This window comes from Salmo salar, chromosome ssa16 (assembly GCF_905237065.1).
Source record: "Salmo salar chromosome ssa16, Ssal_v3.1, whole genome shotgun sequence".
In the NCBI taxonomy this organism is placed as follows: domain Eukaryota; kingdom Metazoa; phylum Chordata; class Actinopteri; order Salmoniformes; family Salmonidae; genus Salmo; species Salmo salar.
Genome location: NC_059457.1, coordinates 66,396,535 through 66,424,061, shown reverse-complemented (window position 1 = coordinate 66,424,061; position 27,527 = coordinate 66,396,535). Strand labels below are relative to the sequence as shown.

General features: G+C 42.6%; 1 protein-coding gene across 2 annotated transcripts in view; it reads right to left on the bottom strand.

The window, feature by feature from the left end:
- Positions 1 to 475: 475 nt before the first annotated feature.
- LOC106574268 (neuroligin-4, X-linked) overlaps positions 476 to 27,527 on the bottom strand; it is a 75,728-nt gene continuing 48,676 nt past the window's right edge. For both annotated transcript variants that reach the window (XM_014150053.2, XM_014150054.2), the window contains 3 exons: positions 10,166 to 10,351; positions 5,990 to 6,779; positions 476 to 2,899 (listed from right to left, as the gene is read on the bottom strand). In XM_014150053.2, the coding sequence (XP_014005528.1) occupies positions 2,005 to 2,899; positions 5,990 to 6,779; positions 10,166 to 10,351 (1,871 nt within the window). In that variant the 3' untranslated portion in view covers positions 476 to 2,004. The remainder of the gene's footprint in view (positions 2,900 to 5,989; positions 6,780 to 10,165; positions 10,352 to 27,527) is intronic.

Genomic DNA, 27,527 nt, shown 5'->3' with positions numbered 1-27,527 from the left:
AGCAATTTTACGCCGTACAGGATGCAAACCCTTGTATGCAAATACCACTAGAGACACTGCAAACCCAATGCAGCTACACACTTGGCTATTCAGCTCATAAGTGGGTCTGTTTTTACTGAGCAAAGTGGCAATTTATCAAGTCTGTAAGTCCGTGGTTTTTTCTTGGCTAAACTATTTACAAATTCCGATATCACATTTTAAAAGTTTTGGTTGTTAAATTGCCAGTGTTGATAAACTCTAAATTGTTAACTTCATGAGGTTCATGAAGAGTGCATCTGCACAAAGTAAATAGGAGTAGAGGACGGAATTGCAACAAGATACAGTACATCCATTTATATGGAAACGCATGTCTTCATTGTGTAAGATAGCAAATGAAGGAGTCTTATTCAATAGCACGTGTTCCAAATCCTGCATGTCATCCAACATTTCTTACACAGACTGGCACACACACACATTTAAAAAATGTCCATGAAGCTTTTCTTTAGAAAATACTGTGATATTTTATTAAAAATGCTGCAGAAAATCTTTATACAGGTGTCCAGCCAGAAATATCATCTATCACTTAAGGCAAAACTGCAAACAATATCAGACAAATTAAATGATTTCAAATCCTACATCAAAACCCTTGGTATCTTGACAGTTGATGGACCATTGGTAAGGATATATCTTTCATTGAAGTTACAAATGTAGCATTATTATAAACCTTTTTATATGTACTTGCTTTAGTTTTTCTCTGTAATAGGATGCAGAACGGAAAATCATTTGGGTTAATGTTGACTTTTTATTGTACTTATAATTGTTATTATTAATAATATCCTTTATCATTATTATTATTTACACTCATTCACTTGTGTTGTAGTAACCCAAGATATCAAAAGCCCGGCACAATACTTTACATATTGCTAGCATATGACAATTTGAAATATCTAACATATACTTCTTTACAAACATATCCAACTAATATTGATACCAAAATCCACTGCCTTTTTTCTAAGTAATACATTGCTGGTCACATTTGAAGCTCAGACAGTGGTGAGATTGCTGCTAGACATAAATAGCCTACAAACAAAATGATTAAATGCAGAACAAGATGAATCAGGTCACAAAAAAATGGACTCACGCTATCAAACCTCATTTTGAGACAGAATCAGAATGCTGTCTGAAAATGTAGATTATAAAGCAGTTCTCAGACATGCATTGTGTCAGAAATGGATACAAAGGATACACAGGACAATGTAATGGTTGTCTAGACGATGCACAGTATGCTCCCAAAATGGATAGTGTTTGCACTTTTTTATCTGCTGCTGTGAAAACAATGAAACACAGATTTTTATTTTTTAAAAATGGATAATGACTGATAGTGTTTATTTACATGCACCTCAACAGAAAGAACACGCTTGGAAAAGCCATAGTTAAACTCAAACAACAATAGAAGCTCTTTAAAGTTCTCTTTTTTGTTTATTTTTACTCACAACTATATACTGTTTTTTACAAAGTTTTCATAAATACATGTCAGGCTGGGGGGGGGGGGTTAAATTCAGTGCCCATGACTAGTCTGTCATACTTTACCAATGTAGTAGAGTGGTAATTCACTGTACAATTGTGTGTTGTTGTCCTATGATGTACTTGATGGCACAAAAAGCTTTTTGAGTAATCCTTATCATCACTGTAACCCTTCATGTTTTGTACTGTCTATTCAAGCATTCTACAGCAGATTATTCGACTTGTCTTCCGGTGTTGTTCTTCTGGTAAAACTCTCTTCGATTCATTCGAGAAGCTTCACTCCGAAAACAGTATTACTGTAGTAACATTCACTTTTCAAACATGTCATTAGAAGTTCATATTTGACTTTGATATACTGTTCAAGAAGGCATGGTAGCAAAATAACATCTCATCCACTGAGATGAGTTCTGTGTGAAACACAGTCAGTCACTCTGCTCTCTTTTCTTAGCGTTTGTCCAACATAGGCCAGGCAACATCGACGTTTGACTTCTCCACAAAGAGCTATACCCTGGTGGTGGAGTGTCCATGGGGCAGGTTGGTACTGTTCTGACTGCCGCCAAACGTGTTGAAGTTGTGAAGCGGCTGCATGGCGGCCAGCGAGTTGGGGATCATGGTTATGGTGCTGGGCGTCATGAGGGGGATGTCGTCTGGCGACCTACGTAGCGTGAGGGTGTAGTCGGGCGGGCAGGTGAGGCGCAGCGTGTCGTGGGCCTGGAGCGACTCACACTCGTGGTGGTGCTCGTGATCCATCTGCTGCTGCTGCTTCATCTGCAGGGACATCAGCTCCTCGCTCTGCAGGTGGGCGATGTCATTGGCGTTGGCCGCCGCATTGGCCGGCCCGGCGGAGATGCGCTGTGGGCTTGGCCCGCGCCGGTTTGACTCATGCCGCCGCTTGTCCTTCTTGTAGTAGAGCGCAGCGAACGCCAGGATGTTGAGGAAGAGCAGCGAGGCTCCCACGGCGATGGTGACGCTCAGCTCCGTGGAATAGTCCCGTTTAGTCTCGATAACCACGGCTGATTCGTCGGTGAGGTCCTCACCTTTCCGCTGGTCGGTGGTCTGCTTGGTGTTAGCGGAGGGAACCCCAGGGTGGCGGGTGGTAGAAGGCCGATTACCTGGGAAACGCTTGGTGTAAGGAAACGGGGTGGTGTCCTGCGGCGGTATCTTGGTCGTTGTGGATACATACTGGAACAACTCATTTATGTTGTGGAGGTGTGGAACTAGTTCCAGCCAGAAGGCTACCTTAGTGGCCCGGTAGTGGTCCCTGACCCTGGGTTTCAGGCCGATGTGCAGGTAGAGCTGGTCCTTGGGGTTGTACTTCGACCAGGCAACCTCTTCAAAGCGGTTAGGTTTTGTATGGATGAACTTGGTGTCCTGAGGAACGGGCTGGTTTGGATCTCTGAAATAGAGAAGATAAAAAACATTAGTCATGAAATTATTATACAATTGTCCTTTTCAGGACAGTGTTCTACAAAATGTTTAAAAAAGAGAGAAAAAAAGGGCAGCATTCTGAATAATGGCCACCTAAGCATTATTTTATCTCTAGGCTTGTGAAGTCAATGCTCGTGAAATTGAAAATTATTGACCCAAAATATTAAAATATACTAGAACGAAATGTTATGTTATATTCCTCCCAAGTGAGTCAATGTGGTCATTATTACCTCTGTAATATATATATATTTTTTTTTTTCTTTAAGCCCACTGAAGGGAATCTTTATTAAAGTAAAAAGAAGATGAAGTCACAAATGGCCACTAAAACTACCCATTAGATTCACTTTAGAGCTGAGTCATCCTACTGTACAGTTACAAGACTCATATAATTGATGAATGCAAAGCATATCCTGTGCCCCCATGTTTAACGTTCATAACAAACACCTCGGTTATTCATAGAACAAATCTGCAATAGTATGAAATGGCCCAATATCCTAGATCATGTTAACATTTTACTGTAGCGTAGCCTTTTTATTCTCCCATTGACATTTTGAAGTAGATATTATAGTTGACTGCCTCAGAGTTGGAATCAAACAACTTTCCTGTGACATTGTGACTCTGATTTCATTAACTTTCAAAGGGAGACAGAGGCAAGTAGTACAGTCGAGACGACAACCTTGGAGCCTGACACTGTTGAGTGAGTGGAAGCGTAAAAGGAATGGAATGGGAAGGGGGAATGTCCAGCTGAATGCTGAACAGAAAAAAAGGCCTCATCTTGAGTCATACACTGCACTCAGGCACCATGGGACACTCAGGACCCATCAGACCATTCAAGATGACCTCGGATGCAGACCTGGGTTCAAATACTATTTGAAATCATCTAAAATACTTCAGCTGGGTTTGATTTTGCTTGCCTGACCCAATGAAACCGATTGAATAGGCGGGAAACAGCAAACCACGCCCACCTGGCACTCCAGGCAGACTAGAGCCAATGCTAAAATACATTTGATAGACGTCAAAATAGGTATGTACCAGGAGGTCTGCTCTGCTTCCAAAACGAGCTCTTAGAGTACTGAGAGACTGTGAGACTGGGAGAAGGCTGCTTTTATCACAGCTCCATCCGTCCATCAGGTGGCCTACTAGATAACAGTGGTCTCAGGGGATCAGGATACATTTAACTGGCTAATCCTGCATGACAGTATCTCCGGCTGATGGAGCACTGTTTAATCCTGTCCTTACCGATTACAGCAGGATCTAAGTATGCCATTCATTTGTAAATGGAAGGATGGACAGAGAGAGAAAAAAATAGGAAATTATGTCTGTGCATCCCTGGAGAGTAGGATTCAATTAGATCTGATTCAATACAAAGCTAATCTTGTGACATTTTGCTATGTCATTCTACTCAAGAGAACTTGTGTGTTTGTTTGCGTCACTCTGAACGTCGTGGGCCACATTCACTCTTCCACAACTACAAAAACATTACCAAAATGGGTATATTGCTCGCAGTACTTTGTGTCAAACCCTAGTGCCTTGCTGAATATTACACTACAGTCTTTGTTAGTAACATCTTCCCATTTGACATGTTTTACACTGTCAAAATGTCACCTCTTGGTAAATTAAACTAATCTCCCTGAAATGGATCCAGTGACTGTCTAGTAATAGTTACTTACATAGTGTATGTGCATATGTTCCAGCTAGCATGTGGATCCCAGTACAATATCACTTAAGGCCTGTAGCCCTGATAGAAGCATATGGAAGCGTCTGCTGTAACAATATGCCATTTTCTCCAATACTATAGACTTGGAATAAAGACAACGCTCCAGGCATCCCATGCCCATCGGACTGATAAATACTTAGCAAGCTATTCACATGTATCTCAGAAGGTCCATAAAACATATGCTTTCACCATGCTGTCAATCTGTTTTGTGTGATAACAGAAGTACATTCAGATGGAGGGCTAGTCTACACCTCCTAAGAGACTTGTCGTCGCAGGTTTATGGAAATAGCAAAGTCCTGGATATAAATAAACCGCACGTCGGTCTACCCAGCTTCTGCTTTTTCACCAGAGGGCTGTGGCTTGCACATAATACTTACATGTATCTACTCAGATGCTCACAAATGTATCCAATCCTATCTCCCTCTGTTTGACACAAAGCCTCTCTTTGCAGGTGAAATAAAAAATCTGCTTTTCCAGTCTGCCATGTGTTCCCAGCTGTCTTCATTTTTAGTTGACTATAGCCTGCGTGTGCAGTGTATACTAAGAAACACGCACGCATGGATACACATACACACAAGCCTCACCCATTGTTCAGTCCACTATCCACCACGAATAAGAAGAAGGCTTCCCTGTGTATTGTACTTTTCAATTTTGTACATCACCCCATTTCAAAGCACTGAGATGAGTAGTTAATGATATGCCTCTCATCCCTCCGAATCCCCTGTCTGTCGTTGGGAGCCTTCTTCTGGAAAACCCTCAATCTAGCGAGGAAATTGAGGATCGCAACGGGAGTGTTTGCCTGCAGTTGGAGAGACTCTTGTGAAAAATGGACACTCTCAAATGCCATGAATTTGCTTTGGGTTCGTGCTTTGTTTGAAGCAGCACTATGGGAAAGCAAAAAGCACTCAGAGTAAAAGAGCCTCCCCATGTCAATAACGTTGCCAATCTATCCCCTGATGAACTGGGATCAGTTGGACGCTAGCCAAGCCGGAGAGCTGGGGGAGGGAATGCTACAGCCTATGAAGCTGTTCAAGAATTTATTTATTCACCTTAAAATTAATTTTCAGTGTGACTGGGTCGCAAACATCCTGCTACCTGGCTAATCCCAGGGTTCAGGAAACAAAGACGTGATCCAAATATCAAGTGATATCTGCAAACGGCAAAGCCTTAATGAAAACCAAAGCCTCTATAAGACTTGCTGAAGCACTGATTTGTTCAGTTTAGTTGAAGCTATGCTTCCATAACTTGCTAAGTGTCTTCTCGATCCATGATGGATATTTATCCACTTCAAATAAACAATCTGACAGACAGTATAAAAACAGAATGAATTGGACAACCTACCCTGTCTTGGCGAAGTTAGTCCAGTAGGTCATAACCACTGCGCTGAGCATGACGTCGTTCTTGGAAAAGTTGCAGTTGAACAGGTCCGTGGGTCCGATCATCGGGATCCCGAACACATAGGGCACCTCGTCTCCATGTGCCGAGTCAGCCCAGCTAGGCTTCATGTCGCTCTGGCAGTGGTGGTAGAAGGCGTAAAAATACGTTGGCGAACCATACTGGGCATGGAGGTCCGCTGTGGCTACGGCCGGTGCCACCCACTGGTGGTCGGTGAAGAGTGCGACTAACGTCTTCCTCCTTGTCTCGGGGTTCTCCTTGTCGGCCCAGTCAGTGTACATGAACTTAATGGTCTCCCTTAGTGTGTCCTTGCCCTCCGGGTAGCCGTAGAGGTGATCCACAAAGTCCGACACGGCAAAGTCGAAGTCGTTGGCCGAGACGCCGTCCTCGCTGTCCACGCTGCCCTCCACAAACTTGAACCCTTCGCCTTGGTTGACCCCCAGCATGATGTCGTAGTTGAGGAACTCGCCCTGTTCCATGAGGATCTGGGGGTCGTCCGGGATGACATCGCCGTCGATGACGGGGCCAAAGGCGATGTGGTACTTTGCGGGTAAGATGTTCTGTTCGATCAGCTCCTTGTAGTTCTTGCTCTGGAGGCACTCCACCAGGTCGATGGTGTCCAGCATGTTGCAGCCCACCTTCTCAGCCAGCATCCGTGTGTACTTGGCAGGCTGGTAGTTAACCGCCCAGCTGGACAGAGCTGTACCACTCTGGATGATGGCTTTCTGGAAGAGATCTGAAAGGGAGACAACTGATGTTAGACACAACAAATCTCACACATTGTGTTTGGTGTTTTTCACATGTTTTGCAATAAAACTACTAAAAGAAAATACACACACCTGGAACAGCCACATTGGTATTTACTCAGTATATAAATAATTTGTATTTTCTGGTCTGTTTATGGTAGGTATGTGTATATATGCAGTGTGTATGTATGTATGTATGTATGTATGTATGTATGTATGTATGTATGTATGTATGTATGTATGTATGTATGTATGTATGTATGTATGTATGTATGTATATTATTTTACTGCTCTAGGGATGTAATTATTGTTTGGATAACCTTACTGACTATTATGTATTGATGTATTGTGTTCTTTTCACTCTATGTGATGTGCAATGCAGAGAACGCCACAAGAAGAATTATCATTTAATTACCATGGTGAATTATTGTAATGTTTGTTAATGTGTCAATTAATCCCATAAGGGATGGGTTGCCAATTGGTGATTTGACGCAAAAATAAAATGTAATTCATTAATTCGGTATTATTTAAGTAATTCTGATGTAACATCTTCTGTGAGTGCTATAATCAGTAAAAAATGTTTTGCCTGATTACGCCTGTAACATCCACACAGATCCATAGAAATCAGACAGAGATACATGTTTACTGCATATCCTCCTATACTGACAAAAATATGTAGCAAAAGGATGATTAAGGACATGGACAGGGACATCACATCTTGTCAACGCTGGTCATAATAAATGAATCAGACTGAAAATAAAAGACACATTTGTTTATTCTGCAATGAGGCCTCAGGCCACTTATTCATCCTGAATTATGTTGGAGCTGCATGTCACGATCTGTCTGCCACTGCCACTGCAAATAGGCCACAGCGCACTAGGAACACTTCTTGTATGTTACATTTTTTCCCCCAGTATTTTCTAAGTTCTATTTATATCCTTATGATGGTGACTCAACAAGGACGACTTGAAAAGTATGCTTCCGAGCCGCAGAAGACGAAGTCTCCCTCAAGGCCTAGTTAGCAACAGAGGTTTATTTAGCTTTTTTCCCCCATTTCCTCTGGTTAAAGAATATCAGTTAAAGCCTGACTCACCAGAAGTTAATTTAAATATGTTGCATCTGCCTCCTGTGTTTACCTCATTCTGCTTGCTGAGGCGTGCCTGTGGAGCCGTGAAACAGAAACATATCATGTCCTACAAGGGGAGCAGCGATGAGGGGCTACGGCTCCCATGCCACCTGGGTCTGGCTAAAGGGAGTGATGCAGGAACATAGCTGCTTGACTAACAAGAGCCCTAGCAAATCCAATTCCATCACAACACCAATACAGGTGATAGGATACAGGGCTAACCAAAACTAGTGTGAGGGATTTTATTCCGGTGGGTGGGGGGGTATTGGTAAAATGTTTGGCCGTAGTGTGAGTGAGGGAACCAGGCTGGCAGATGTTAAAGAAATAATCCACTCAAAAACTATCTTGTCCCTTTTAGCCCAGTAGTTGTCTCTCCTTGAAGGAATCATTTGTTTCATTAGTCCACTTTTGATACAGTCCCGAAATGTTTTGCACATCAGCAATCAAGTCTTCAAGATAGACAACTTTCATAACGCTAATTGTCACTTACTACATCATAATGATGATGCAAAATGCATCACATTATGCAAAACACATCATCATGATGATGTGGAAATTAGGATTTTGAAAGTTGTATATCTTGAAAACTTGATTGCTGAAATGCAAAACATTTTGGGACTGTATCAAAAGTGGACTAATGAAACAAATTATTCCTTTAAGGAGAGACAACTACTGGGCTAAAAGAGACAAGAAGATCCCTGACTGTCTGGTAACATCTCTTCCCAACTTGAGTGTCTTTTTCCGTCCCTATCATATATATATATATATATATATACAATAATACATACATACATACATACATACATACATACATACATACATACAGTACCAGTCAAAAGTTGACACAGCTACTCATTCAAGTGTTGTTATTTTGACTATTTTCTACATTGTAGAATAATAGTAAAGACATCACAACTATGAAATAACACATATGGAATCATGTAGTAACCAAAATCAAAAATATATTATATATTTGAGATTCTTCAAAGTAGCCACCCTTTGCCTTGGTGGCAGCTTTGCACAGTCTTGGCATTCAATGTTTGAATTGGACTTCTGAGAGAACGACGATGAAAGAAAGGACTGAAAGCAGAGGATTTATGTTTTTTTTTTAGCAGCAGCGGGGCATGGAGAGAAATGAAAGTCCATTGACGAGTGCAAGACATGTCCATTTCCTGCCATAACTGATATTGATTTTGTATTGACGGGAATAAAGCCTGAAGTTGCGAGATGTGCCGGTTAAGATCCATCTGGGGCTTTGCCCTATGGAGACTGAGTAGGTAATGCTGTTATCACAGTCATTTACTCAAACAGCTCCTGGTGAGATTCAGCTGCAGAGAAAGAGAGCGAGAAGGTACACCTAGCTATTCAATTGTCTATCTCTGTCTGCGTCCCAAATGACATCCTCTTCCCTGTACGGTGCACTACTTTTGACCACCATAGGGAATATGATACCATTTGGGACGCAGCCTTTGTTTGCCTCTCTACAATGTGCTGTGCACTGGGCTGAGAGAGAGCAACAATGACACTTAATGACACTCACATTTCTAGGATACTGTTTTCTAATGATAATAAAAGAAACAGCGAGATGTAAACGTACTATAATGTCACGGCGGTGAGCCATTCTAATATTCTTGATATCCACCTACCACTTTTCTCAGGCTGGTCACACAAATATCTAGTGGCTGAGGTAGGCAATATTGTACACTTGAGTGAACCTGTGAACACACTCTAGTTGTTATCTCTGCTATGAAGGCCATCAAATGTGACGCTACGTTCTCTGAACAGTCATGATGGTGCATCCTGACTGTTTAAACAACGCACAGGTTGCGTCCCAAATTGAACTGTTTTCCCTATGTAATGCAGTAGGTTTGATCAGGCGCCATGTAGGGAATATGGTGCCATTTGGGACACAGACATACCCTCCCAGCGAGAGAGATATTCCTGTTTGAAACAAAATCCCTCTGTAGATATCTATCATATAAAGCAATACATATAATAAAACATTTCCCCACAGGTGTTTATTTTATTACCATATTCTACAATTATTGCTGAAGTTCATATGACCATATGAATTGAATTAATAATCATTCAGTGCAGTGTATAAATCTCACAGTGGACGCCGAGAATTATTCCTTTTCTGATTCATAAAAAATTCAAAAGGAATTGTATTCACTGACATATATAAAAAATATTATATAATCTCAATGATTTCCAAGGAAGTAAGGAAATATTTTTGGAGACTATACATACCTTCTGAGTAGTGAGAGAGCGTGAGCAAGCTAACACACGATGCCCCTGCACCAGAGCCGAAGATTGTCACTCTCTTTGGATCTCCTTTGAAGGCCTGAATGTTCTCTTTGATCCACCTCAGGGCTTGGATCTGGTCCAGCAGTCCATAGTTCCCCTTGGCTGCCTGGTCCCCTGTGCTTAGGAAGCCTGTGTGAACAACAAGAGACAGAATAAACTCATTGATCACCTCCTTGATCTCCCTCTAAAAACAGCTTGTCATTGAAACAAAGGGGAGACAGGGAAAATTCCTATTGGACAATATTCTGTACCTGGTGGTGATTTAGAAATGTATCATAAAGCAAATAAAATAAATAAAGCATAAAGTGTAAATACAATGAAATTGAATTTAAATGAATACATTATTGCACCTGCTAACACTTTTCATTGTAGATATTGTTGTCTTTGGGACCATGGTACAAGGAAACACAGTACAGTTAGTCACACAAAGAACAGTACTTAGATCCCTAGTGGGTGTCTCAAAACATACAGTAATAGCCCGTCTTAGACTATATTTATCACCACAACGGATGGAGGTAAATGTGACGTGAATACATTGAAGTTCCAACAATCAGTGAAATAATGGATGACCCCACCCAGGGATAAATGGCCTGTACAACACAACACAAAGGGACAGGAAGGAGTTACCTGGCATTCTCAAGGAACCCTCCTTATGGAACCAATTGTTACTGTTCTATAAGAATTTAAGCACTCAGTGAGTCAGCAACACCCGCATGCTTCTAGTCTTATTATCCAGTCAAATAACAAAACTCTTCAGTAAGTCACAGTGGTTCCTAATGACCTGGGAATCATCACTTGCTGTTTAGATCAAGAGAATAATGTAGGATAATGTAGGATTGTACTCCCTCAGTCATTTAACCTGAGCTGGCAGGAGGGATTCTAACCGAACCACCATTATACTGAGAGTAGCGGAAGAGAAGACAGAGAGACAGACAGAGAGAGGCAAAGCTCCTTTTCACAGTCAACATTCACTTGCTTTGGCTTCGACTATACAGTCTATAGAGAAACAGACAGAGAGAGAAGGCAAGTTCCTTTTTCATAGTCTGAATTCAACCACACGGCTTCAACTTGGATTCGACTTTATACAGCCGAGTGTCAGGCCAGACAGACAAGCTTGTTGATATGCTTGTCGAAATCAGAAACTTGTTGACAAATTAGCTGATTAGTCTAAACCCATTAGGTGGTGGGCCTTTAGAGTCTGCGAGAGACGGCCACCGGGGTGTCTGGTCCTTGCAAGCGCCAGGCCTTGGATGTCTAAGCCGAGTCCCTGGCACAGACAGCCCCCAGGCAGTGTCCCAAATGGTGCCCTATTCCCTACATAGTGCACTACTTTTCACCAGAGCCCTTGTTAAAAGTAGTGCACTATGTAGGGAATAGGGTGCCCTTTGGGACACACCTCAGCTCTCGGCTTCCATCCCAGGGGGGGAGAGCCCAGACAGAGCAGTCTACAGGCTACAGGACAAATCGGATGAAAGGATGGAGAGAAGGAGGAAAAGGAGGAGAAGGGAGAAGAGGAAAGACGTCCTGTGGCCCTGTGATAGGGAGCAGATCCAGTTAGTCATGGACTGGCTGTGAGGTGGACGGGATAGAGGGATGGAGGGATGAGGAGGGGTGGAAGGGATGGAGGAGAGGTGGAGGAGATAGAGGGATGGAGGAGGGGTGGAGGGATGGATGAGGGGTAGAAGGGATGAGGGATGGAGGAGGGTTGAGGGGTAGAGGGATGGAGGAGGGGTAGAAGGGATAGAGGGATGGAGGAGGGTAGAAGGGATAGAGGGATGGAGGAGGGATAGAAGGGATGGAGGAGGGGTGGAGGGGCTGGATGAGGGGTGGAGGGATAGAGAGATGGAGGGGGAGTAGAAGGAATGGAGGGGGGGTGGAGGGATGGAGGAGGGGATAGGGGGATGCAGGAGGGATAGGGGGATACAGGGAGAGGACAGACGGGTGGTAGAGGGGATAGCAGCAGAGGGTGTTGTGGGATTATAAGTCCCCTGGCAGGACTCACACTCCTGGGTGTATGACCTCCAGGCCTCAGCTTGCTCCTCTCTCTCCCCATCTCCCACTCTCTCTCTCTCTCTCTCTCTCTCTCTCTCTCTCTCTCTCTCTCTCTCGCTCTCTCTCCTCAGTCTCCACTCACCACCTCTGTCTGAGAAGAGGAGCCGAGGAGAAGGTGAGCGGAGCAGAGGATAGCCCACTCCTCAGGGTGTGTGAAAATATGAGTGAAAGCTTCCATTTCAAGAAGTTGCTGCGCATATTACTGAGAAGAACATTGCATTAAGATGTATTTATGGACCTGAGCTTTGAAGCTATGATCTATTATTTGAACTGATATTGATAACTGCTATAACTGACATTACAAAGCTTGTAAAAACACACTATACTAGTATATTTAACATCAATATCAATGTTTTGCATGGAAGTGCAACACAATGCCTGATTTAAATGCACTGTCACAGACAAACACAGCTTAAACCTCCATTAAAATGTAGCTAATCAAACATGCTGTTCAGAAATAAAATATTCCTTGAGCAATATTATTTTAGTATTGATCTTACTCTGCCTGGGAATGCATCTGAGTAAAATGTTATTTGCAGGGTTGGCCTCACAATGTGCAGAATGTTAATATTGTAACAACAATATCACAGGGTCGATGCAGGAATAACAATGTCTTTCCAATGCATTTTTTACGTCTCTGGCTTAAGGCATCCGCACGCTTCCCAGACATTTTGTGGCGAATTTGTTCGTTTTGGACTTCGGTAAGGGTTTTTTTGGCTGCTCGGGCACACAACATTTTTTCTCGAGGCCAGCCGAAGTTCGGAAACCGAAATCTCAAATCAAATCAAATTTTATTGGTCACATACACATGGTTAGCAGATGTTAATGCGAGTGTAGCGAAATGCTTGTGCTTCTAGTTCCGACTATGCAGTAATATCTAACAAGTAATCTAACAAATTCACAACAACTACCTTATACACACAAATGTAAAGGGATGAATAAGAATATGTACATATAAATATATTGATGAGCGATGACGTGTGGCATAGGCAAGATGCAGTAGATGGTGTAGAATACAATATATACATATGAGATGAGTAATGTAGGATATGTAAACATTACTAAAGTGCCGTTATTTAAAGTGACTTGTGATACCACCATGTAACCATTATTAAAGCGGCATTATTTAAAGTGACTAGCGATACCTTTATTAAGTCAGTTTATTGAAGTGGCCAGAGATTTGAGTCTGTATGTTGGCAACAGCCTCTCTATGTTAGTGATGGCTGTTTAACAGTCTGACGGCCTTGAGATAGAAGCTCTTTTTCAGTCTCTCGGTCCCAGCTTTAATGCACCCGTACTGACCTCGCCTTCTGGATGATAGCGGCATGAACAGGCAATGGCTCGCTTGGTTGCTGTCCTTGATGTTCTTTTTGGCCTTCCTGTGACATTGGATGCTGTAGGTGTCCTGGATGGCAGGTAGTTTGCCCCCGGTGATGCGTTGTGCAGATCGCACTACCCTCTGGAGAGCCTTGCGGTTGAGGGCGGTGCAATTGCCATACCAGGTGGTGATACAGCCCGACAGGATGGTCTCAATTGTGCATCTGTAAAAGGTTGTGAGTGTTTTAGATGACAAGCCAAATTTCTTCAGCCTCCTGAGGTTGAAGAGGCGCTGTTGTGCCTTCTTCACCATGCTGTCTGTGTGGGTGGACCATTTCAGTTTGTCTTTGATGTGTACGCCGAGGAACTTAAAACTTTCCATCTTCTCCACTACTGTACCGTCAATGTGGACGGGGTCCACGATCATTCCCTTTGTTTTGTTGACGTTGAGTGAGAGTTGGTTTTCCTGACACCACACTCCGAGGGCCCTCACCTCCTCCCTGTAGGCTGTCTCGTCGTTGTTGGTAATCAGGCCTACCATTGTAGTGTTGTCTGCAAACTTGATGATTGAGTTGGAAGCGTGCATGGCCACGCAGTCATGGGTGAACAGGGATTACAGGAGAGGGCTGAGAACGCACCCTTGTGGGGTTCCAGTGTTGAGGATCAGCGCGGTGGAGATGTTTCCTACCTTCACCACCTAGGGGGGGCCCGTCAGGAAGTCCAGGACCCAGTTGCACAGGGCGGGGTTGAGACCCAGGGTCTCGAGCTTAATGATGGTGGGTACTATGGTTTGGTGGGTACTATGGTGTTAAATGCTGAGCTGTAGCCAATGAACAGCATTCTTACATAGGTATTCCTCTTGTTCAGATGGGATAGAGCAGTGTGCAGTGTGTTGGCGATTGCATCATCAGTGCACCTATTGGGGCGGTATGCAAATTGGAGTGAGTCTAGGGTATCAGGTAGGGTGGACGTGATATGGTCCTTGACTAGTCTCTCAAAGCACTTCCTGAAGACAGAAGTGAGTGCAATGGAGCGATAGTCATTTAGTTCAGTTACTTTAGCTTTCTTGGGAACTGGAACAATGGTAGCCATCAGACTGGGATAGGGATTGGTTGAATATGTCCGTAAACACACCAGCCAGCTGGTCTGCGCATGCTCTTGAGGACGCAGCTAGGGATGCCATCTGGGCCAGCAGCCTTGCGAGGGTTAACATGTTTAAATGTTTTAGTCACATTGGCCACAGAGAAGGAGAGCCCACAGGCTTTGGTAGCGGGCTGTCTCAGTGGCACTGTACAGTATTGTCCTCAAAGTGAGCAAAGAAGTCATTTATTTGTCTGGGAGCAAGATGTCGATGTCCGCAATGGGGCTGGTTTTATTTGACTGTAGACCTGCCACATACGTCTTGTGTTTGAGCCGTTGAATTGCGACTCTACTTTGTTTCTAAACTGACGCTTTGCTTGTTTGATTGCCTTGTGGAGGGAATAGCTGCACTGTTTGTATTCGGTCATGTTTCCAGGCGCCTTACCATGATTAAAAGCGGTGGTTCACGCTTTCAGTTTTGCGCGAATGCTGCCATCAATCCACGATTTCTGGTTAGGGAAGGTTTTAATGGTCACAGGGGGTACGACATCTCCGATGCACTTGCTAATAAACTCGCTCACCGACTTAGCGTATACATCAATGTTATTGTCTGAGGCTATCCGGAACATATCCCAGTCCACGTGATTGAAGCAATCTTGAAGCGTGGAATCCGATTGGTCAGACCAGTATTGTATTGACTTGAGTACGGGTGTTTCCTGTTTTAGTTTCTGTCTATAGGCTGGGAGCAACAAAATGGAGTCATGGTCAGATTTGCCGAAGGCACGGTGGGGGAGGGCTTTGCATGCATCGCAGAAGTTCGAGTAGCAATGATCCAGAAAGCTACCAGCTCTTGTCGCGCATTCGATATGCTGATAGAATATAGGAAGTATGGTTCTTAGGTTAGCTTTGTTAAAATCCCCAGCTACAATAAATACAGCCTCAGGATGTATGGTTTCCAGCTTACATAGAGTCCAGTGAAGTTCTTTCAGGGCCGACGAGGGATCTGCTTGGGGGGGATATACCAGGCTGTGACAATAATCGAAGAGAATTCTCTTGGAAGATAATGCGGTCGGCATTTGATAAGGTAAGGAATTCTAGGTCGGCTGAGCAAAAGGACTTGAGTTCCTGTATGTTGTTGTGATTACACCATGAGTCGTTAATCATAAGGCATACACCCTCGCCCTTCTTACCAGAGAGATGTTTGTTTCTGTCGGAGCGATGCATGAAGAAACTGGGTGGCTGTACTGACTCTGACAACATATCCCGAGTGAGCCATGTTTCCGTGAAACAGAGAATGTTACATAGAGAGGTCCGGACAACAGGCCCTCCGATTTGACACACTGAACTCTATCTGAGAAGTAGTTGGTGAACCAGGCGAGGCAGTCATTTGAAAAACCAAGGCTATTGAGTCTGCCGATAAGAATGCGGAGATTGACAGAGTCGAAAGCTTTGGCCAGGTCGATGAAGACAGCTGCACAGGACTTTCTTTTGTCGATGGCGGTTATGATATCGTTATGGACCTTGAGATTGGCTGAGGTGCACCCATGACCAGCTCGGAAACCAGATTGCATAGTGGAGAAGGTATGGTGGGATTCGAAATGGTCAGTGATCTCCTTGTTAACTTGGCTTTCGAAGATTTTAGAAAGGCAGGGCAGGATGGAAATAAGACCATAACAGTTTGGGTCTAGAGTGTCTCCCCCTTTGAAGAGGGGGATGGCTGCGGCAGCTTTCCTAATCTTTAGGGATCAAAGACGATACAAAAGAGAGGTTGAACAGGCTAGTAATAGGGGTTTGAACAATTTAGGCGGATCATTTTAGAAAGAACATCAGCTGTCTGGATTTGGGTGAAGGAGAAGCGGGGGGGGGGGGCTTGGGCAAGTTGCTGCAGGGGGTGCTGAGCTGTTGGCTGGGGTAGGGGTAGCCAGGTGGAAAGCACGGCCAGCCGTAGAAAAATGCTAATTGAAATGATCGATTATCGTAGATTTATCGGTGGTGACTGTGTTTCCTAGCCTCAGTGCAGTGGGCAGGTGGGAGGAGGTGCTCTTATTCTCCATGGACTTTACAGTGTCCCAAACCTTTTTGGAATTAGTGCTACGGGATGCAAATTTCTGTTTGAAAAAGCTAGCCTTAGCTTTCCTAACTGACTGAGTATATTGGTTCCTGACTTCCCTGAAAAGTTGCATATCGCGGGGGCTATTCGATGCTAAAGACCTAGTAAAGACTGAAGCTACCGTTTCATCGTGGAGGTATTTGACAGCCTCAAGGTTAGCCTTGGTTAGACAGGATGTTTTTGTGCTGGTCAAGGGCAGTCAATTCTGTGGTGAGTCAAGGGCTATATCTGTTCTTAGTTCTACATTTTTTGAATGGGTCATGCTTATTTAAGATGGTGAGGAAAGCACTTTTAAAGAGCAACCAGGCATCCTCTGCTGATGGGATGAGGTCAATATCCTTCCAGGATACCCGGGCCAGGTCGATTAGAAAGGCCTGCTTGCTGAAGTGTTTTAGGGAACGTTTGACAGTGATGAGGGGTGGTCATTTGACTGCGGATCCATCATGCACGTAGGCAATGAGGCAGTGATCGCTGAGATCCTGGTTGAAGACAGCAGAGGTGTATTTAGAGGGCATGTTGATCAGGGTGATATCTTAGAGGGTGCCCATGGTTATGAATTTAGGGTTGTACCTGGTAGGTTCCTTAATAATTTCTGTGAGATTGAGGGCATCTAGTTTAGAGTGTAGGACGGCTGGGGTGTTAACCTGTTGGGGGTAGGGGGCAGTATTTACACGGCCGGATAAAAAACGTACCCGATTTAATCTGGTTACTACTCCTGCCCAGTAACTAGAATATGCATATAATTATTGGCTTTGGATAGAAAACACCCTAAAGTTTCTAAAACTGTTTGAATGGTGTCTGTGAGTATAACAGAGCTCATATGGCAGGGAAAAACCTGAGAAGATTCTATACAGGAAGTGACCTGTCTGACAAGTTCTTGTTCATCTTGGCTCTTTTTAATTGAAGACTGAGGATCTTTGCTGTAACGTGACACTTCCTACGGCTCCCATAGGCTCTCAGAACCCGGGAAAAAGCTGAATGATATCGAGGCAGCCCCAGGCTGAAACACATTAGCGCGTTTGGATAGTGACCGATCAGAGGACAATGGGCTTAGGCGCGTGCACGAGTCGACCCCATGCTTTATTTTCTTTCGTCTTTTTACCTAAACGCAGATTCCCGGTCGGAATATTATCGCTTTTTTACTAGAAAAATGGCATAAAAATTGATTTTAAACAGCGGTTGACATGCTTCGAAGTACGGTAATGGAATATTTAGATTTTTTTTGTCACGAAATGCGTCGTGCTCGTCACCCTTCTTTACCATTCGGATAGTGTCTTGAACGCACGAACAAAACGCTGTTATTTGGATATAACTATGGATTATTTTGAACCAAACCAACATTTGTTATTGAAGTAGAAGTCCTGGGAGTGCATTCTGACGAAGAACACCAAAGGTAATAACATTTTTCTTATAGTAAATCTGACTTTGATGAGTGCTAAACTTGCTGGGTGTCTAAATAGCTAGCCCTGTGATGCCGGGCTATGTACTGAGAATATTGCAAAATGTGCTTTCACCGAAAAGCTATTTTAAAATCAGACATATCGAGTGCATAGAGGAGTTCTGTATCTATAATTATAAAAATAATTGTTATGCTTTTTGTGAACGTTTATCGTGAGTAATTTAGTCAATTTTTTGTAAATTCACCGGAAGTATGCTAGTTCTGAACGTCACATGCTAATGTAAAAAGCTGGTTTTTGATATAAATATGAACTTGATTGAACAAAACATGCATGTATTGTATAACATAATGTCCTAGGTGAGTCATCTGATGAAGATCATCAAAGGTTAGTGCTGCATTTAGCTGTGGTTTGGATTTATGTGACATTATATGCCAGCTTGAAAAATGGGTGTCTGATTATTTCTGGCTGGGTACTCTGCTGACATAATCTAATGTTTTGCTTTCGTTGTAAAGCCTTTTTGAAATCGGACAGTGTGGTTAGATTAACGAGAGTCTTGTCTTTAAAATGGTGTAAAATAGTCATATGTTTGAGAAATTGAAGTAATAGCATTTCTAAGGTATTTGAATAACGCGCCACAGGATTCCACTGGCTGTTACGTAGGTGGGACGATTTCATCCCGCCGACCCTAGAGAGGTTAAGCATATCCCAGTTTAGGTCATCTAACAGTACGAACTCTGAAGATAGATGGGGGGGCAATCAATTCACATATGTTGTCTAGGGCACAGCTGGGGGCTGAAGGGGGTCTAAAACAAGCGGCAACGGTGAGAGACTTGTTTCTGGAAAGGTGGATTTTTAAAAGTAGAAGCTCGAATTGTTTGGGCACAGACCTGGATGGTATGACAGAACTCTACAGGCTATCTCTGCAGTAGATTGCAACTCCGCCCTCTTTGGCAGTTCTATCTTGTTGGAAGATGTTATTGTTAGGGATGGAAATTTCAGGATCTTTGGTGGCCTTCCTAAGCCATGATTCAGACATGGCTAGTCCATCAGGGTTGGCGGAGTGTGCTAAAGCAGTGAATTAAACAAACTTAGGGAGGAAGCTTCGAATGTTAACATGCATGAAACCAAGGCTTTTACGGTTACAGAAGTTAACAAATGAGAGCGCCTGGTGAATGGTTATCTAGAGATTGGACATTGGCAAGTAATATGCTCGGAAGCGGTGGATGGTGTGCTCGCCTTCTGAGTCTGACCAGTAGGTCGCTACGCCTGCCTCTCCTGCGGCGATCGCGTTGTTTTGGATCGGCCTCTGGGATAAGATTGCATGTCCAGGGTGGAGGTCCGAACAGAGGATTCGCTTCGGGAAAGACATATTCCTGGTCGTTATGATGGTAAGTTGACATCGCTTTTATATATAATAGTTCTTCCCGGCTGTATGTAATAACACTTGAGATTTTCTGGGCTAACAATGTTAGAAATAATTAATAAAAAACAAATAACTGCATAGTTTTGTAAGGACCAGAAAGCCTACGCCCCTTCGTCCGTGATTGGTCAACTGTAGGGTTTCTTCGATAAAGTCTATGTTGTCATTCAACTATAGACGACACGTTTTCATGCACATTTTTTCATTTACAAATTGTAACCCTCTCAACAGGCTCGAATTTGACTCTCACAATATTACCTTACTTAGAATATCTGAACAGCATGGGATATTAGGTGAGAAGGACATCTCCAATAAGAATCCCTATTGTAAACTCACTAGGGCGATGACAACCAGGGTATTAACTTCAGATAGAATGATTGTAGATTTTTGTTATTATATAAGGATATGCATTTAAATGAAATTGAAACAGTAAATAACTCCACCAATGCAACAGACAAGGTTCAAGATGTATATTATCACATTTTTTAATGTACCACATCAAAATAATTACAAATGATAAACCCCAGTGATTTCTCACAACCCATGTCCAAATTACTTGGAAGCTTGCTTAAACCTGTTGGCACGCGTTAGAGCTATACAAAATTTTTACAACACACAAGTCCCGAAGCACCCCACCGTTGTAGTTACTCACTACTTGTATATATTTATTCAGCGAAGTATAGCAGTTCCGTCCAGCAGGTGTCCTCACAAGATCCACAGCAAGCACAGCTATTAATGCTCACAGTACTCCTTAGCAGCAACAGATATCCCATGGAAACATGAAGTCGTTAATCTTCCACAAGCAATTCTTTCCAGGTCTCGCACGATGCTAGGCTAACCTTGAGGCTGTCAAATACCTCCAAGATGAAACGGTAGATTCAGTCTTTACTAAGTCTTTCTTAACAAAACTAAAATAACTCTTATAAAATCAAAGCAGTATTTTCCTTCAAAACTCAGTAGGTATGGGTTTTGTTCTATTTTTATCATCTTCTTTTATTGTTTTTCTTCACCAACACTAATAATGTATTTCCATCGTTTTCAACGTCTCTCCCTCTATTTTCAACGTCTCTTCCCCAGGCCTCCTGTTAACCAGGTCAACTCTCCCATTGTCCTCAGCTTAACAAGTTACCTTATTGTTCAAAATTTAAAAGTAAACCAACCCATTCACTTGTACATTAAATAAATATTTATTCAAAAGAAATGCATTAACGACATTACAATTCAGCAGCAATTCGATCACCTTTTAAATCTAATACCAATTAATTATAACAAATAAACTCTATACTTGGTTTTAACAAGGATATTTCAAAATACTGCACCAAACATTTTAGTTAAGATGTAAAATTGCGTGACTAAGATCTCCTCGACCAAACAAAACGTAAGAGATTTCTTGAGTTATTAATTATTACTATTTCGAGAAAGTGTATACTGGCTACGGTGTCTCAAAATGGCCAAACAGTACTATTGACTTTTTTTTTCAAGCGAAGGTCTTTTAAGACAGTATGCGAGCACACTAGTTTGTTTTGCCTAGCCGACTTCGGCTAGCTGCCAGCCGAACTGAAGCATGCTGACTCCGTTAGAGGGAGATTGCACATCAGACTAATCTCTCTCTTTCGCTCTCTCTCTCTCAGCCGGCCTTGTACTAATGCTGATGCTGCGGCAGGGCAGGGGCTGCAAGCTTAATGGAAGTTGGACAGCCATCATTCAGCCTCACAACAGTACAGCTTGGACAGATCTGGGTTTGAATGGCAGCAGTGACATAAGAGGTCTGCTTGGCCACACTGTCATTTAATGCCACTTTGAAAGGCAGGTAAAGGGCTCCATCTATGTTACCAAGCATGTAGCGGTAGGTAGCCTAGCGGTTAAGAGTGTTGGGCAAGTAAAGATCTAGTTGAAAAATCTGTCGATGTGCCCTTGAGCAAGGCACTTTACCCTAGTTGCGCTGGATAAGAGCAACTGGTAAAATGTGATGTTACCGAGCAAATGTCTCTATGGGACAATAAAGCATTCATTCCCCCCTGCATGATACTGGGTGACACATGCATTGCCTAAGGACTTTTTGGGGGGGTATTTATTCCAGAATGCATTTCCTGTGCTTTGTGTAGACATAGAGTTCTTGTGAGTATGAAGGTGAGTGAAGCATTAAAATGAAGTACAAGCTACAATCTTCATGCAGTTGTTTTTCTTTGATACTGTGTGTGCCAAAGGCCTACAGTATGATACAGAGCTATGACAAATGCATGTACTCTCATTGAAATGTCAAAATACTGTAGTCACACACACACATCCCTTCCATGTTCAGGCCATTTGGTGCTGCTGTCTATTCGATATGTTTGGACACCAGTGGAAGCTGCTGAGGGGGGAACGGCTTGTAATAATGGCTGGAACGGAGCGAATGGAGTGGCATCAAACCATGTGTTTTATGTATTTGATACCATTCCACTTATTCCGCTCCAGCCATTACCACAAGCCAGTCCTCCCCAATTAAGATGCCACCAACCTCCTGTGCTGGACACTTTACTTAAATGGTATTGATCCTGTGGAACCATGCTGTGCATTGACAGGACGATTGCACCGATTACACACCATGGGTCTGCAAATTTTCCACGTACTGTGCTAGCCTATTGGCCAGATGCAATGTAGGCTAAGAGCACAACATACACTGAATGTACAGAACATTAAAGGACCCCTGTTCGTTTCATGGCTTAGTCTGACCAGGTGAATCCAGGTGAAAGTTATGATTCCTTATTGATGCCACTTGTTAAATCCACTTCAGTCAGTGTAGATGAACGGAAGGATTAAAGAAGAAGGTTAAAGGAAGGTTAAAGAAGGATTTGTAAGCCTTGAGACAATTGAGACATGGATTGTGTACAGTACCTTGCAAAAGTATTTGGTGTTTTTCCTATTTTGTTGCATTACAACCTGTACTTTAAATTGATTTTATTTGGATTTCATGTAATGGACACACACAAAATAGTCCAAATTGGTGAAGTGAAATGAAAAAAAATACTTGTGTTTCAAAAAAATCGGAAAAAAATAAAATAAAATGAAAAGTGGTGCGTGCATATGTATTCACCCCTTTGCTATGAAGCCCCTAAATATGATCTGGGGCAACCAATTACCTTCAGAAGTCACATAATTAGTTAAATAAAGTCCACATGTGTGCAATCTAAGTGTCACATGATCTATCACATGATCTCAGTATATATACACATGTTCTGAAAGGCCTCAGAATCTGCAACACCACTAAGCAATGGGCACCACCAAGCAAGCGGCACCATGAAGACCAAGGAGCTCTCCAAACAGGTCAGGGACAAAGTTGTGGAGAAGTACAGATCAGGGTTGGGTTATAAAGAAATATCTGAAACTTTTAACATCCCACAGAGCATCATTAAATCCATTATTAAATAATGGAAAGAAAATGGCACCACAACAAACCTGCCAAGAGAGGGCCGCCCACCAAAACTCACAGACCAGGCAATGAGGGCATTAATCAGAGAGGCAACAAAGAGACCAAAGATAACCATGAAGGAGCTACAACGCTCCACAGCAGAGATTGGAGTATCTGTCCATAGGACCATTTTAAGCCGTACACTCCACAGAGCTGGGCTTTACGAAAGAGTGGCCAGAAAAAAGCCATTGCTTAAAGAAAAAAATAAGTTTGGTGTTTGCCAAAAGGCATGTGGGAGACTCCCCAAACATATGGAAGGAGGTACTCTGGTCAGATAAGACAAAAATGTAGCTTTTTGGTCATCAAGGAAAACGCTATGTCAAACCCAACACCTCTCATCACCCCGAGAACACCATCCCCACAGTGAAGCATGGTGATGTCAGCATCATGCTGTGGGGATGTTTTTCCATCATCAGGGACTGGGAAACTGATCAGAATTGAAGGAATGATGAATGGCACTAAATACAGGGAAATTCTTGAGGGAAACCTATGTCAGTCTTCCAGAGATTTGAGACTGGGACAGAGGTTCACCTTCCAGCAGTACAATGACCCTAAGCATACTGCTAAAACAACACTTGAGTGGTTTAAGGGGAATCATTTAAATGTCTTGGAATGACCTAGTCAAAGCCCAGACCTCAATCCAATTGAGAATCTGTGGTATGACTTAAAGATTGCGGTACACCAGCGGAACCCATCCAACTTGAAGGAGCTGGAGCAGTTTTGCCTTGAAGAATGTGCAAAAATCCCAGTGGCTAGATGTGCCAAGCATATTGAGCCATACCCCAAGAGACTTGCAGCTGTAATTGCTGCAAAAGGTGGCTCTACAAAGTATTGACTTTTGGGGGGGGGGGGTCAATAGTTATGCACGCTCAAGTTTTCAGTGTTTTTGTCTTATTTCTTGTTTGTTTCACAATAAAAAAGATTTTGCATCTTCAAGGTGGTAGGCATGTTGTGTAAATCAAATGATACAAAACCCCCCAAAAATCTATTTTAATTCCAGATTGTAAGACAAAAAAATATGAAAAATGCCAAGGGGGTGAATACTTTTGCAAGCCACTGTATGGGTGAATGGTCAAGAACAAAGATTTAACTGTAACGCTGCTGGGTTTTTCACGCTCAACAGTTTCCTGTGTGTATCAAGAATGGTCCACCACCCAAAGGACATTCAGCCAACTTGACACAACTGTGGAAAGCATTGGCGTCAACATGGGCCAGCATCTACGCTTTCAACACCTTGCAGAGTCCATGCCCCGATGAATTGAGGCTGTTCTGAGGGTAAAAGGGGGTGCAACACAATATTAGGAAGGTGTGCTTAATGTTTTGTACACTCCATGTATAGTACACTGCTGTATCACGTCTGTAAACACATGGAAGTCAATGCACAGAGAATATGAAGTTGCTATATTTCTGGAGCAATATATTTCGATTTGACTCCAAACATTACAGTGTTTTTTCAAGCTTCTTGCCACCAGCTGGTGCTCGCCTCATAGCCTGTATCTACACCGTGATCTGACCAGTTAATAGCACCGGTCTTTCCTATTGTACGCCTCTCTTAATGGAGAGAGACAAGTCTTTTCATTTTCACAAGCCTTGTCTTTCAACAAGACAAAAAAAAACATAGTTGGTATTGAATTGACAAGCCTGACTTTCTTTGTATGAACAGAACACATGGGAGCAAGGAAGAAAAAGCTCTGATCGGGGTCTACCCATCTATCCAGACATTCATTGTGGCGGTAATAGTGTCTAATTGTGCTCTCTGTCCAGAGAATAATCCACCCCATGGCTCCCAGATTAAATGGTAATTATCAAAGGGAGAGATGTGAGGAGGAATGTTTGGAATTAGCTGCTCAAGGAGGTCAGGTCACAGCTATAGCTAGCTCAGTGAAAGCCAGTGATCCCAAATGGCACCCTATTCCCTTTATCCCATAGGGCTCTGGTGAAAAGTAGTAGGGAATATAGGGAATAGGGTGCCATTAGGGACACAGAGAGGTGAATATCTGCAAACCAACCTCTGTCTGTATGTCTGTCAAAAATGAATCTCTCTGGCGAGTCCCGGGTAATTGGGAACTCTCACAACATTGCCATCACTGGCCAGTCTGTCATATCAACCCTCATTACGCAAATGTATGTATAGTGGTTTAGAATCCTTTATAGATGTACATCTGCAAGCCACCAAATAACCCCATCACAATGAAAGACATTGCATCCAGCGTAGGCTATATTTGTCTATCTTGTCAAGTGGCTATGTTGAAGTAGAGCCTGTATCTGTTTGTTTGATATAGCAACGGGATAATGTGTGTGAAAATTTGAAAATGTGCAAAATGGGGACGTAATAGATAATCCATACAAAGGAAACAGGCGTTGTCCTGCTATCTATCTTGTTCAGTTTGAGTCTATAATCATGGTTTCAGAATTAGAGTACACCAGAGGCAGGTGGGCTGGTCGTATTTACCCATAATCCCCAGTGATTGACAGACAGCGACCCGGGGAAGCAAAACATAGCAGCTGTCAAAGTGCATTCACTGATGCTGGTAAATTTGGCCATATTAGTGGTGGCGGATTTAAAATAACAGCAGAGCGATTATTCACACTCCAAATGGCATTATAATTATGAGTAAAAAAGACAAATGTGGACATTTTCCCTCCAGTTCTTTTTTTCTCTTCTCCTCCCGGGCCGTCATCGTTTACACATCCAGCAGGCTGTGCCCTAATGCGGTTGCTGCTGCTACTGCGCGTTTGTGTGTGTGTGTGTTCAGTTTGCGCAGGCAGGCAGGCCAGGGGCTATACAGAATCATTTGGATTAAAGCCGCCATATTAGAGGTTTGTGATGAGGGGAAAGATCACAGGTCACTCTGGGTTGTCAAATCAGGAGCTAAGTAAACAATTCATAATAGTAACAATAAATGAAGAAAAAAAAAACATCCTGTCATCGTGTTCTGCTTTGATGGAAAGTCGGGATTGATGATTGCTTCATTAACCTGGAAAACTCTCTTCCTAAGAGTTACATTATTATTGTGACATGTAGATGTGTTTATTTCCTGGAAGCAATTTGATGTTGCTGAACAATGCATACCTGATATGGGTTTTTGAAGACACATCTTTCGATGAGAGCTGACTTCTCTCTCAGTATGAAGCCAAATGTCTCACTGGTCAAAACAGCAGCATTTCTGTTACCTTCATGAAAATATATGGATTTGGTAACATTAGGTTCAAGAGGAAATTAACATTTTGATTGGCTTTTTGACAGATTGAATAATATTCATTCATTTGTGCTTTTTAATGAATAACATTCATTCAAATAATGTGACAATAACTATTGCAGTTCTCTCTCTCTCTCTCTCTCTCTCTCTCTCTCTCTCTCTCTCTCTTTCTGCCTTATTAGAAAGTTAGAGATGTAGGATTTCGTTTGTTGCTGAGAATTTTCCTGCACGGCAGGAAATGCAAACTTGTAGTGTATTCAAGGTTTAAAAAGGTGTCTAAAGTTTCTAATTTCCACTTTAAAATGGCAGACTTTATTTGCCCTAATGAAAAATGTGTCATCCCCTACAAAAATTGTCCATTAATTATAATCCACATAATAATTCACATTTCCTTTTGCTGCAGGAATATATTGCTGCTGTAGCAAACTGGCTCATATTAAGATCCTACGTATGTACCATTAGAACAGCTCATTTGAAATACCTTAGAATGTGCATGAAATTTGAGAACCTTTCCTCCCGCTAACAATCAATTAAGTTCTGTAATACAGAGAGAGAGAGAGAAAGAGAGAGAGAGAGAGAGCAGTATGTTTCTCCCAACCGTGAAGAGTGCAATTGGTTACATCCACGGAGTTAGGGTACAACCCCTGCGATCCACCAGCGTATGTTCATTAAATTGTGCAGAGGCAATTAGAATCTATCGGACACCAGACCAGAGACATTTGCACTGCTTGCAGAGTTCAGAACTGCACAAACATTCCCCAGGCCGCACAGCTCTGAACTGCATTACAGTAGCAACTGTTTTACAGGAAATGCTGCAGTATGAGGTACAACACAAGTATAGTGTGTTCAACAGCTTAAGTACTTGTAAGCCTAATTTCTGTATGCCTACTGTGAATGTATAAAAGAATAACCAAAGACAAATCAATATAAAAAAAATAACGGTATACTAAATTTCACCCCTGACGATTTGACACGTCTGTCTGTTTACAAGTTATGACTTCTCAAGTGTTGCCCTACTCTAAAAATAGCCATGTAAATCAAGTATGGACGACCCCGCTTCTCCATGCCTGAGTCAATGCCACTTCCTACTTATTTCTTGTCATTCTGTGCCTGCATGGCATCTATGACACATCCATTACCCCTCAGCCTGAGGCAGGGCTGTTTGCTCTCCTCTAATTTTGACTCTCACATGATATCAAGTCTTGTGGAATCATCAGTCTCAGAACAGAACTCCATGTGACAACATTCTGGAAACAACCGAGTCACAGCACTCCA